Raw genomic sequence first — 14,769 nt, forward strand, 5'->3', positions numbered from 1 at the left:
ATTCGGGAATCAAAGAGACAATTCGAAAGATGCAGATGATACCACAATTTTTTGAGATGAAGGGACAGACCTAGTCAATATGAGCAATGCAACCAATTACAAGAGAGCATTAATAAACACGGAATGGGCAAATAATTGACAAGCTAAGTTCAGCATGGTTAAAAGTGAAGTAATATCTTTTGATAGGAACAAAAGGGAAATCATTTTCCATTTGGCAGGTATGAGTACAAGTGGGGTAGAAGAACAAAGAGATCTTGGAATACAAATACACCAGTTATTTGAAGTTGTGCCACAGTTAACAAGGCCATAAATAACATCAAACCAAGCTCTATTGATTATCTCTAATGGCAAGAGAATTGAAAAATAAAGTTGTTACAGTAAACCGCTACTGAACCTTGGTTAGACCACGTTTATAATACTGCATTCAGTTCTGATCATTGTATATTATGGTGCAGTCATAAAGAAGATTAAAAAGGATGATACCAGAAATACCAGGGTATAAACAATACAGAAAACAGTGAACAGATTGGGACACCTTCCTTTTGTGTGAAAGCACCTTAGGGGTACCCTAATTGGAATTGGTTTATTATTGTCACATGTACCAAGGTACAGTGAAAAAGTTAGTTTTGTAAGCCATCCATTCAGGTCAATTCAAAACCTACATACACTAAGGCAGTACATGGGGAAAAGCAATAAAAGAATGCAGAACATAGTGTTACAAGTACAGAGAAAGTGCAGTGCAGGTTGACAATAACTTGCAAATTGAGGTGTTTAAGATTGTGAAGAGTTTTGACAGAATGGATAGAGAGTGAATGTTTTCATTTATAAGGAAGAGTATAACTGGAGGACATCAATACAAGAATGATGCCAATAAATCCAACAAGGAAATCAGAAGAAATGCCTTCACCCAAAGAATGATAAAATTTGGAACTCACTATCATAGGAAGTCAATGTAAAGCACAAATAACCTTTACATGGAGGCTGGACATGCAAATAAAGGAAAATGGAAATACAAGGTCACACTGATGGATTTATTTAGATGAGGACAGAAAAGTTTAAGTGTAGCATAAATGCTAAGAAGAACTGGTTGGGCCACATATTCTATGTAATCTTATGTCTTAACTACTACTTCTGTTTCTGCTTTTGGTAAATGTTTTTCTGAATAAATTAATTTTGTTTTCTGTCAGCGCAATCATGTGCTCCAGATGATCCTCCCTACAGTTCAATGGCTGTCACTAGTTTTGCCAGCAGAATTCCTGATGTTGATGAATTTACTTTGTTACTTCTAGCCGAATGTTTTTGAAACTTGCGAAAACTCCAAGTGCGCTGAATGGAAATTATATTTAACTTTCTGCCAAATTTATTATGTAGGTGGCACCAATTTTGGCCAAGTCATCAAAATCTATCGAATTAAACAGAAGATCCAGTCTTGAATATTGATTCTAAACTCAGGATATTGGCTCTTAATAAATTTGCTTTCCCAATCCAGCTCAAATAGTTAATTTGAAAAATATCATTATATTGCTAGCGGTGATGCCCACAAGAAAGAAGGGACCAGGAGTTCAATTTTTGATGACTATTGCAATATTCTATCAATTGATATATAACACAGAAGGAGGTCATTCAGCCTAACCAGTCTATGCTGATGTCTATATTCCACATGGGCCACCTCCAGTCTTTCTTCATCTAAATCTATCAAAGTAGCATTTTGTCTTCCGATTAGTTGTATTTTATTAATTATATATTCATGTAGAAAGATAATATGGTTTGTCACATGGAAGGGCAGAGAGAAAAATTAAAAACATGACTGTTGCAAGGAGCAGTGAATTTGTAAAGGTGCAAAGTAACATGCTTGACTATCTCGACCAAATCAGCAGGATTCTTTTCCAGTAATTTAACAATAAATTTAGATATTATTAGACATCTACTGTATGTTTAATACATCAGTGCCTCTACTTCCTCAGGAGGCTAAAGAAATTTGGCATGTCCCTGTTGACCCTATCAATTTTTATCAATGCACCATAGAAAGCATCCTATCTGGATGCATCATGGCTTGGTATGGCAACTGCTCTGCCTGAAACAGCAAGAAACTGCAGAGAGTGTGGACACGGCTCAGTACATCATGGAAACCAGCCTCCCCTTCATAGACAGCTTCTACATTTCTCACTGCCTCAAGTAAAGCAACCAACATAATCAAAGACCCCACCCACCCGGTCATTCTCTCTTCTTCCCCCTCCCATCAGGTAGAAGATACAATAGCCTGAAAGCATGTACCACTAGGCTCAAGGACAGCTTCTATCCCATTGTTATAAGAATACTGAATGGTCCCCTTGTATGATAAGGTGGACTCCTGACCTCACAATCTACCTTGTCATGGCCTTGCGCCTTGTTGTCTCCCTGCACGGCACTTTCACTGTAACTGTAACACTTTGTTCTGCATTCTGTTATTGCTTCTCCCTTGTACCCTGCCTCAATGTACTGATGTGATGAAATGATCTGTATGGATGGCATGCAAAACAAAGTTTTTCACTGTACCTTGGTATATGTGACAATAATAAACCAATTTACCATGATAGCTGGTTTTCAAGATTTAGAATCTTAATGGATTTAAGGAATAAATTATAAATAGAGCTTGAATTTTTCACTTTTTATTTTTGGTTTGGTTTGGGAGTGCTTTTTCTTTATAGGTATTCAGCAAAATCAGTTAATTTGTCATAAAAATATATTCAGTAAGGTGCATTAACTTCTGGTGTCTTTTAGTCTCTATAAACACAACTAAATTATGAGGAAGTTATGTGCTGCTGTAACATTAATGTGTACATTCATTCTGTATCCTATATGGCAAATCTATTCTGTGATTCAGAACTGACTTATCCTGATCTTAGAGGATTACATGTGCAGGACCTCACCACTTGTTAGACATGGATTATAAAGGCTGATTTTAATGCTGCTTCTTTTACAGAGGCATTGGGTATCACCATTCATGCGGATGCTTTATTCAAATATGCAAAGGAGTTAAAACAAGCATACTTTGCAATGCATCACAAAATGAGTTTGAACACCAAAGATGAACCTGTCATTCATCATGTTTTGTTGTTTTTTTCTTTTCCCCACTCTGTTAGTACCTTGGTAAAATTTCTGAGATTTTCCACAAAACCCCTTGGTGAAATCCTTCAGATTGAACAGCTTCGGCAAAATTTTCATTTTCTTTAATGTAATCATTTCTACCTGCTCTTTATTCCTCTTTATTGCTCAACATCACACCATAATCAATACACATAAAACACTATCTCTGTACAAATTGAATAGGACATGCATCATTCTGGCTGGGATTGGAGGTAGGGGGCAGTTGAAGGTTTCCTTTTTTTTAATGTGTTTAAACTGAAAAATTCAAGCCCTAGCTCTAAGTAAAAACAATTCTCTAACATTAATGATACACTTTTTAAAATAAATTTATTGCCCATCTCTATAAACTAAGTGACTTGCTCAGGCACATTGCTATGGGTGCAAAGTCATATATATAGCGGTCAGGCTGAGTAAGGATTGCAGATTTCACTCTCAAAGTAAATTAATATATCAGATAGGTCTTCACAGCAATGTAATCAGCATCATTGATAATGTTTTCTATAATTGCACGTACTTTTCTAAATTTAAATTCCTTGCAGCCATGAACTCATGGCTCCAGATTATTACCCCAGGGCTCTGGATTTCTAGTTTAATACTTAACTATCGCTCTACATACACTTTGATTTTATGTATTTACACAACAATTTCCACAATCTCTGGATGCCCAAAGCACCTGAATAGCAATAAAATTCTTTTTAAATGCAGCCCTTTGATATGGTGTTGTGGAGTAATACGGCAGTGGGTCACTGGCAAGATACAAACATGTGCTAAATTACCTAGAAGAGATTACTGCTGCTAAAGTTTATTGATTGATAAAAGACTTATATTTTTATTTACACTATTTGTACAGAATTAAATTTATTTTACAAAACCGAAAGTTAAATATTACTCAAAAACTAAACAAAATACAGAAATTCTGAAATTTATGTGGAAATGACTGCCAGCAATGTTTTATTTTAAATATAACTCAAAACGATTTAATTTGTATTATATACCCCTCAAGAAATTTAGATACTAGGTCTCTTCTCAATGGAGAAACAAGTCTCAGGGATCATAAAAGATTTTAGAAGAACACAGGGTGCTGAACTAGGTTTTATTACTGTTATAGCAAATCTTTTAGAGTCACATACAGCACAGAAACAAGCCCTTCAGCCTAACTGGTCCATGCCAACCAAGATTCCCATCTGAGCTAGTCCCATTTGCCCGCATTTGGCCCATATCCCTCCAAACCGTTCCCATCCATGTACCTGTCCAAGTGCCCTTTAAATGCTAATAATGAACCTGCCTCAACCACTTCCTCTGGCAGTTCATTCCATATACTGACCACCCTCTGGGTGAAAAAGTCTACTATTAAGTCTCTCCCCTCTCACCATAAACCTATGGCCCTCTAATCCTTGATTCCCCAAGCTTGGGAAAAAAGTGGTTTATAAGTAGTTAGGCCTAAAATGAAATACTCTGCTCCTATCTTGGCACCAAACTTTAAGCAGATTTGATAAAATATTCTGAATCATGAAAGATTTTAATGTAGTAAATAAAGAGAAAGTGTTTCCGATGCTGGTGACCAAACAACAGAATGGCATAAGTTCATGTTTATTGTTGTCATAGGCATATATACACAGGGTATAAGTGCCATGAAAATTAGCTTTTTTTGCAGTAGCAGCTCAGTACAAGACAAGGACAAACATTAGTTAACATTAGTTATACATAACTTACACAGGAGACAACAACACTAGTACAAGATTGAGAAAAAGAAAAAATATTCTAAGGTAGTGTGAAATTTTTTCAGGTCATTTCAAGAACCTGATGGCAGTGGCGAAGAAGTTGTTGTTGAACCTTGAGGTATGGGTCTTCAGGCTCTTGTACCTCCTGCCTGACAGCAGCAATGAGAAGAGGGCATGGCCTGGATGGTGGGGGTCCTTGATGATGGAATTTGCATTCCTGAACCGGCATCTTGTAGATGTCCTCGATGCTGGGGTGATGGAATTGGTGAGTCCACCACCCTCTGTAGCCTCTTGCATTCCTGTGCATTGGAGTTTCCATACCAGGCCATGATGTAACCAGTTAAAATTGGTAAATTGGCTTATTATTGTCACATTTACCAAGGTACAGTGAAAAACATTGTTTTGCGTGCCATCCATACAAATCATTTCACTACAATAGTGCATTGAGGTAGTACAAGGGAAAACAATAACAGAATGCAGGATAAAGTGTTACAGTTACAGAGAAAGTGCAATGCAAGGAGACAATAAGATGCAAGGCCATTACAAGGTAGATTGTGAGGTCAAGAGTCCATCTTATCATACTAGGGGACTGTTCAATATCTTATAACAGTGGGATAGAATCGGTCCTTGAGCCTGGTGGTACGTGCTTTCAGGCTTTTGTATCTTCTGCCCAATGCGAGGGGGGAGAAGGGAGAATGTTCGGGGTAGGTGGGGTCTTTGATTATGTTGGCTGCTTTACTGAGGCAGCAAGAACTGTAGACTGAGTGCATGGAGGAGAGGCTGGTTTCCATGATGTGCTGAGCCATGTCCACAGCTCTCTGCAGTTTCTTGCTGTTTCAGGCAGAGCAGTTGCCATACCAAGCCATGATGCATCTGGATGGGATGCTTTCGATGGAACATCAAAAAAAATTAGTGAGGGTCAACAGGGACATGCCAAATTTCTTTAGCCTCTTGAGGAAGTAGAGGTGCTGGTGAGCTTTCTTGGCCGTGGCATCTACTTGGTTGGACCAGGATGTTCACTCGGAGAAACTTGAAGCTTTTAACCCTCTCGACTTCAGCAACATTGATATAAACAGGAGCATGTGTGCCAGCCTCCTTCCTGAAGTCAATGACCAGCTCTTTTGTTTTGCTGACATTGAGGGAAAGGTTGTTGTCATGACACCATGCCACTAGGCTCTCTATCTCCTTCCTGTACTCTGACATAGTTATTTGAGATTCAGCCCACTATGGTGGTGTCACCTACAAACTTGTAGATGGAGTTAGAGCAGAATCTGGCCAGGCTTTCCACTGTACATCTGTAGAAGTTTGTCAAAGTCTTCGATGACGTGTCGAATCTCCTTAAACTTCAAAGAAAGTAGAGATGCTAGTGCGCCTTCTTCGCGGTTGCATCTATGTGCTGGGCCCAGGGTAGGTCCTCTGAGATGTTGACACCTAGGACCTTGAAGTCTTACCCTTCCACTACAGACCCATCAATGAGGATGGGTGTGTGTTTGCCTGACTTCCCCTTCCCAAAGTCTACAGTCAGTTCCTTGGTCTTACTGATGTTGAGTGCAAGGTTGTTATTACGACACCACACAACCAACTGACCTATCTCACTCCTGTATGCCGCCTTGTCACCATTTGTAATTCTGCCAATGACAGTAGTATCATCAGTGAATTTGTAGATGTCGTTGGAGCTATGCTTAGCCAAACAGTTGTAGGTATAGAGAGAGTAGAGCTGGGTCTAAGCACTTAGCTCTGAAGTGCACCTGTGTTGATGGTCAGTGAGGAGGAGGTGAGATTTTCAATTGGCACTAATTGGGGTCTCCCAATGAGGAAGTCGAGGATCCAATTGCAGAGGGAGGTATAGAGGCCCAGGTCTTGGAGACTGACAATAAGTTTTGAAGAGATGATAGTGTTGAATGTCGAGCTGTAGTCAAAGACACAGCCTGACATATGTGTTCTGATTGTCCAGGTGTTCCAGAGCAGAGTGGAGAGCCAGCATCTGCTGTAGACCTATTGTGACAATAGGCGAATTGAAGCAGGTCCAGTTCCTTACTGAGGCAGGAGTTGATTCAAGCCATAAACAACCTCTCGAAGCAATTCACTGCAGTGGTCTAACTGCTACTGGATGGTCATCATTGAGGCAGGTGACCCTGCTCTTCTTGGGCACCAAGTATAGTCAATGCCATTTTGAAGTAGGTGGGAACCTCAGACTGCAGAAGCAAATGGTGGAAGATGTCCCTGAACACTCCAGTCAGTTGGTCAGTGCAGGTTTTTAGCACTCGACCAGGTACGCCTTCAGGGCATGAGATGCCTTGCAAGGGTTCACTCTCCTGAAAGGTGTTCTGACATCAGCCTCCTTGACTGGGGAGTGGGTTATCGTGTGCTGTAGGGACTCATGCAGGTGTGTCATTATTCTCCCTCTCAAAGCATACATAAAAGACATAAGCTCATCAGGGAATGATGCGTCATTGCCATTAAAGACCCAGAACTAACATATAAAATTCCTGTTTTTTTTTTACAAAGAGTTGTGACCTGAAATAATCTACCTGAAAGACCATGGGTGGCAATTTCAGAAATAGCCTGCAAGAGAAAAATCAGTAAGCACTTATAAGAGGAAAGGAGTTGGGAAGAACACTGGTTTCTGGGGCAAGCGCCAAGTAGCCAGATTAATTGGCTAAATGCAGATGCAAGCATATCTGGCATGATGAGCTGAACAGCTTTCATCTTACTGTCGTGTTACTGAATGATTTGAAGTGGTGGTCCTATGTTATAAATTTACTCAATTTCAAAAATATCAGTTCTGTTTTTACAAATTCTTGCCTGATGACACTTAGAACTCTTCTACAACCTATCAATAAATGAATGGATAACTTTCACACTTACTAACACAAAGGAGGCATCTATTTGGGGCAATGAATCCATACCAGCTCTCAGAGAAACCTTATCAATGTTATTCCCCCACTTATTTCTCTGTAACCCTGCTACCCATATGTCCATCTACTCCCCTTTGAGCCTTTTGCCAATTAACTACACAGGGGGTACTTTATAGTAACTAATTAACCTGCCAATATGTCATTGGGTTGTGGGAATAAAACCAAAGTATCAGGAGAAGCCTATGCAGTCACAGGGAAAATGTGCAAACTCCATAAAGGCAGCATCCCATGTCAGGATTGATCCTGGTTTGCTGTAAAGGTAAGGCAGCAGCACTAATCATTGCACCTCTGTGTACAGGATGTCAGGAGCTTTCTTGACAAGTAAACAAAATAGAGGATCACGCAATATCTAAATGGTACATAAGTTAAAATAGGTAACACTTTTTTTTCCACATTTCTATTAAATTGTGCAAAATTATAGTAAATGTCCTTTATCTAGTGGCGGTACATTCGGCAAGATACTATAATATTGGGATAGGATCAGATACACGTACAGGACAAAAGTATGGCAGTGGTGCAATTACCAGATGAGTAATGCAGAGGTCTGGAATATTAATCTAAAGACACGAGTTCAAATTCGAGCAACGCAGTTATGTCAGTAACTAGTCTTAGTAATGGTAACCATAAAACTATGACGTTGTGGTAAAATCCTGTAAATCCTGAACAGTTGTATCATCACTGCTTCTTTACGACAATAAGAACAGAACTGAGCAGACCATCCGATGTTAATAGAAGCAATAAATGTGGACGTGGCAAAATCTGTACCAGCCCAGTTGAACTTGTAAAGCCCCCCTACTGAAATGGTGCAGATTGGTGTCTAAATTAGGAAAGTTGTCTCACCTGTAGGCAAAGGTAATATACTTGCACTCAAAGAATCACACTTTGCAGGCAATGTACCTACTCCTCCATTACATCTCCCAACAGCTCTCACCAAACTTTCTTAAGTCCTGAGATCTTCCCCCCACTTTAAGTATTTATTGAGTTCTCTCGTGTAGGATACTATGCTTCTATACCGGAAATGGCAATACCAAGAATAGAGGAAGGAGTAGACCTGGGAGCCCTCAATGACTCCAAGCCCCATAAAGTTTTACAGCATCAGGTCAGACGTGGGAAAGGAAACCACTCGTGACCACCACCTACTCTCTTCCCGCTGCTGATGAATCAGTATTCCATCAAGTTGAACAACACTTGTAAGATGCACTGGAAGTAACAAGGGCAGATAGTAATTTAATATACTGGTAATAACCTGAACAGACATAACCTTGACTTCAAAGTCTATCACCAAGAGTGGCTTGGTAGCACCACCACCCCAGAACAGGCTGCCTGAGCTGTGCAGGACATGATTGCCAGAGCAAACAACATAAGTTCACACAACAACCTAACTTGAAAATATATATGTTTTCATCATCTTTGGATTTGAATCCTGGAAAAGTTAGTTCAAATTAATATTTAAGACTATGTGGAAATTCAATAGAGAATTATTCTTTCAGATATACATTAACAAATATTATCGAAATACTCTTTGTATGCTTAATTTGAAGGCCAAAAAATTCACCATGGTTCTGCAACTGTGTGAATGGTCCTGTTGGTGCATCTTTTTAGTTCCAAACTTCTGTGCTGTATTTTGATATGATATTTTTAATAATGGTGTGGCATGGCCAACTGGGCAATGGTGAACAACAAGATCAGCAAAGATTCTCTTTAACCAAAGAGATTTCAGAATTGAGTGGACGAAGTCAGTGCCAAATTGGGTACAAAGATTAAAGGCAAAAGCAGATTAGCTTAAGAAAGAAGGAAAAGAGACAGGAAAGGAAAAGTGAAAATGTGAAAGAAGTAATTTTGGCACTTTATAAACATTTGGATTCCACACCTACAACCTTACGGAAAAGAGTAAGGATGATTAATGGTCACTGGCAAGCATCATGTTGTTACAAGTGCACTTAAGCTAATAACTTTCTGCAATGCGATGGCCAATTAACTCACAGACACAGCAATATCATGTAAATCTTGTGGAGGGCAAGTGAGATGCCATTATAATGAAGTTAATTAACAGTACAACAATGCAAATCAACTTAAACATAGTAATTTTAACTTAACAGGATCTCTTTTCCTTGCAATCTTGTTGTTTAATTGTGTATTTACAAGCCATCCATTAGTAAAATGCATTCCTTTGGCAAGACCTGACCTCAAGTCATTGCCAATTTATGTGTAATAATTTCAACTTGGCAAAAACAACTCATTTCTTGTTACATCCGAAAACAAGTGCATTTCAAAACAGTTTCAAGATTGCCCTAAATAATTTGGTATACAGTCACATAAATACATAAAAATATCATCCAACCAACTTCAAATTAATAGTTGAACACAAATCAGAAACTACTATAAAGTAAAAATGTTTCTTTAAAAAAAACATGCTTTGTATAAGTACTTAATCCGCTTTTATTACCTGATTCAAATGTTGGCATCCTTAAGTCACCTTGATTCAATTCTGTCCCGTATTTTAATTTATGATATTTTGCCCTTTAGAAAGAAATAAAATTGTTAGCATATGTCATTGTTCTAAAAAAAAATCTTATTTAGTGAGCACAATAGTGATGCCCTAAATAAGAATGGGAAAAGTCAGTCATTGTTCTCACTCCTATAGTGTTCCCTCATTCAAATGAAGGGCAAAACTGCTAAATGATGCAGCAAGCTTGATTGTTGACCACTGCCTTCAACATGAAAAATTATATGGAAAAATATCTATTGAGTAGCTGAGTTTTCAATGTTTTTGAAAGCAAAATGCAATAAAAATCAATCTTTACTTCAAAACGTATTGCAATGTTCAGTGTGGAGAATGTTCAAAATGTACTGATTGCTATCACAGTCTAACATAGAGAAAGGAAAAGCCTGACATCAAAATTTTCACACAAATCTGAATAATTATTAAATATAAAGGCACATAAATAAGCAGGTATCTAAGCATAACACTGTCATGAGTGCTATATTTCAGATTAGACATTCTTACAGGTTGGGGAACACAGTGGCACTGCAGCTGTTGCACAGTTTCAGTGACCCAGGATCGATCCTACTGTTGGTGTAGAGTTTGGACACTCTCCATGACTGTGTGGGTTTCCCCTGGGTGCCAGGTTTCTTACACATCCCAAAGACGTCCTGGTCACTAGGTTAATTGACAACTGTAGATTGCCCCCAGTGTAAGTAGGGTGAGGGGAGGTATTTATGCATATGTGAGAGGGTGATTACAGGGAAATAAGTGAGGGAATGGTACTGATCTGAGAGTTGGCTTGGTCTTGATGGGTTCTTCTCTGAGGTGAGAAAAGTATTTTTTTAAAAATTAGGTTCCCATCTGAGAGCAGGTTTTCCTGGTGTGTTGATGACAGTCATCAACCCACCTGTGGGACTTCACTGTGTACAAACTGGCTGTAGCATCTCTCTATGTTACAACTGTGTAAAACAAAGTTGTTTTCACATGCAGTAAATATGCAGTTTAGGAAGGAAAATAGATCACAATATATTAAGAAATATAGCTTGGGCACGAAAGTCACAATTGTCTGCAAATGAAGTAGAACTCTTATATTCTGAAACCTAACTTAAGCTTCACACATTTCATTTCCTAAGTTATCACCTTGCTGGAATTCATTCACTCCTTTCAAAAATTCTGTGCCTGTATTATTAAATTCAACAATTAATGCCAAGTAATCCATGAGATTAAGATTAATAAAGTGAATTTTCATTCTCAAAAATTTTGATTTTACCACAAATGGCAGAAAGGTAGCACAGCTACTAGCATTGCTGCCTCACAGCTCCAGGGACCCAAACTCAATCCTGCCCTTGGGCACTGCACATCTTCCTCATGACCATGTGCGTTTCTCCTGAATGCTCCAGTTTCCTTCAACATCCCAAAGACATGCTGACTGTTAGGTTACTTGGCGACTAGCATGGGTAGGTGGCAGAAGAATAAAGGGGAATAAAGGGGAGGTGAGAGAACAGGTTACCCGGAAATGTGAGGGTATGGGATTGAGTGGTCTGCTCTGAGTGCTGGCATAAACCAGATGGGTTTAATAATCTCCTCCTATGCTGTGAGAAATATGAAATGCTTCATACATTATTGCATTCCAAGACATACTGGGCATGTGCATAAAACTACACAAAGTTACTTGAATTACTTTCACATTAGTCTTACAGTGGGTGCAAGTAGAATGAACTCCTGACAGCTTCTACACAGTCATAACAATCGGAACTACAGATGTGCCAAATTCACCAAATGAGACCTGCAGAGTGCAGGTTAGGAGGTATTGCCACAGCAAGGATTTAATGAAATAAGTTTACTTTGCAATTTCTCCCAGCTGCAAGAGACTCTGTTTCCATAATGTTTTTATAAAGTTTCATTATAAAAACAGATTTGTAACTGATACGAAGAAAATTCTTAACCTGGTTTACTTGCTCTAACCCTCTGGTTCAAACAGGAATACAAGTTAATAGGTTATATCAAGTATAACAGGTTAAGAATTTTCTTTGTATCAGTGACAAACTGTCTGAACCTTATACAACCAAACACTACTTTTGACCATTTAAAGAAATGAGTCCATTTATATAGCACCTTTCATAACCTTAGGACTTCCCAGGTGTTTTTTTTGCAATTAAATGCTTTTGAAGTGGCGTTACCACTGTAATTTAAGTGCCATGGCACCAAACCTTCAGATACGGTCCCACAAATAGCAATTAAATAAATGACTAGTTAATTTTAGAGATACTTCAACTTCTAATCATGTAACTAGTGGATTATAGAGGCAGGATTCACATCTTCATGACTTAACTGATTGTATAACCCATAAGAAGTTCACTTAGCCCAATAGGCCTATGCCAACATTTATGTTAAATCAATAGCCTCCCAACCTCTTTCATCAGTAAACCCTTATATTTGCCACAACTATACCTTCTGGAGGCACATTCATTCTTATGGCTCTTTGGGTAAAAATTTTCACGCAAATTCCCTGTTGAATTCATCAGTGATGCCATCTAACTTTTCATCTGAGAGGCTCAGTCTATTCATCCTTTTCAGTCAATCTTCTCAGTTCTAACATACTTAAAAATCGTTGTTGCATCTTCTTTGTGCCTCTACCTCAAAGTTATAAAATGTAGACCAGAATTGTGCATAGTACTCCCAAGTGTCACCTCCCAACGTTCTATGTATTTAACATATCTCTTTTTACTTTGTTATGTCTAGGAATTAATCCAGTTTTTAGCTTTTTTCTTTGACTTTATTTCTTTCAATCATCTGTGCATCTGCACTCCCAAATCCCTTTATTCTTCCAGTCCATTCTTGTATGCAGCTTCCTTATTCTTCCCATCAATGCATGCCAACCTACAATTACCTCTACTGAAATTAATTTGTTAATTACATACCTGTTTAGCATGTAATTTATTTTGATGTCTTCTACTTCGTTATTAACTAAGCCACATCACACACACACATTAAATTTAGCATCATCTGCAATTTAGAAATTATATTCAAATTCCTAACTCTAAAATATAAGCGACATGTTTGCTGACACCACATTAGGATTGTACCATGCAATATCTTAACAAAAGATCTTTAGAAATAATATCTTGTATTATCTCACGTACTGCGTTACTTAAAGAATTCAATGAAGTTAATCAGGCACAAACTCATTTTGAAATTCATTATTACTAATGGATTAAAATTAGCAGGGAAATGTCAGCAGTTACACATATAATTTACAGAAATTCCCTGATTAAGTGCAAGCAAGTTTAGAATTTTCATGCATGTGTGCATGGGTCTGCTGGTGATTTCTTGACCATTTTCCACCACTGGACTCATTAAGTTGCAATTGATATGGTTGAGTGTCAGTATTTCTTGTTTTTTGTTAAATGCTTACCTGCAATAAGGTTTGTGTCACAGGTTGTTTTAAGTTTAACAGTTAGAATTAATTTTTAACAAAATTTAGACTGTTTTTGAATATCAGAAACAATGTTTTAGCAGCTAGCTAAACAGGGATGTAGATTAACCGACTATCTTTTTTTTAGTATTTCTGTAACCAGAGCTTATTTTCCTGCAACACCATATAATGATATTCACAAGGCCCTCTCATAGTGCAGAATCTCACTGCAGAAATTGCAGCCAGAGCTGACAGCAATTTATCCACTATTACATTTTCAATGTTCAGCAATTTCTCCATTGCACGTTGGAGTAAAGATTCTATTATATTTCCTAACGTCAATAATAAGATAACATAACAGCATAAGGAACAGGACAGCATAAGAAATAGGTTATTTGGCTCTTAAAGCCTGCTCTGCTATTCATCAAGATCATTTCTATTTCAGCATCATTTACTGCACTGCTTCATATCCCTTGATTCCCTTAGTGTCCAGAAATCTAATGACCTCTGTTTCGATTCAACGACTCAGTCTCCAAGGACCTCCGGACTAGAGAATTCTAAAGATTCTCCACCCTTAGAGAAAAGAAATTTCTTGTCATTTCAGTCCAAAATGACCTTCCTCTTATTTTGAGACAGATTCTCAAAATAACTAGGCATCCTTGGCCAGAGAAACATCTTCCCATCTCATGTGCCAAGTCCTTGTATTTTTGTATATCCAAAAGAGATCTCCTCTCATTCTTCTAAACTCCAGAGAATGGAGGCCAAGTCTCTCAAATTCTCTTCCTGCAACAGACCCATTATCCTTCAAACCAGTCTAGTGTATCTTTGCTACACATCCTCAATGGCAGGTTCATTCTTTCTCAGGGAAGATCAACACCATACACAATACATTGTGCACAATTTCACCAAGGCTCTAAACAATGTCAGTGCTTCCTTACACTTGTATTCAAATATTCTCATAATAAAGGCTAACATAACATATGCCTTGCTAATTGTTTGCTGCATGTTGGCTTTTAGTGACTTACAGTGGCATGCAAAAGTTTTGGCACCCATGGTCAAAATTTCTGTTACTGTGAATAGCTAAGCGAGTAAAAGATGACCTGA

The 14,769-nt window shown here is 38.2% G+C and overlaps 1 protein-coding gene across 5 annotated transcripts in view; it reads right to left on the reverse strand.

The window, feature by feature from the left end:
* LOC127569164 (striatin-3-like) overlaps positions 1-14,769 on the reverse strand; it is a 139,566-nt gene that overhangs the window by 72,827 nt on the left and 51,970 nt on the right. For all 5 annotated transcript variants that reach the window (XM_052013563.1, XM_052013577.1, XM_052013587.1 and 2 more), the window contains exon 3: positions 10,212-10,285. In XM_052013563.1, the coding sequence (XP_051869523.1) occupies positions 10,212-10,285 (74 nt within the window). The remainder of the gene's footprint in view (positions 1-10,211; positions 10,286-14,769) is intronic.

This window comes from Pristis pectinata, chromosome 1 (genome assembly GCF_009764475.1).
Source record: "Pristis pectinata isolate sPriPec2 chromosome 1, sPriPec2.1.pri, whole genome shotgun sequence".
Lineage (NCBI taxonomy): Eukaryota > Metazoa > Chordata > Chondrichthyes > Rhinopristiformes > Pristidae > Pristis > Pristis pectinata.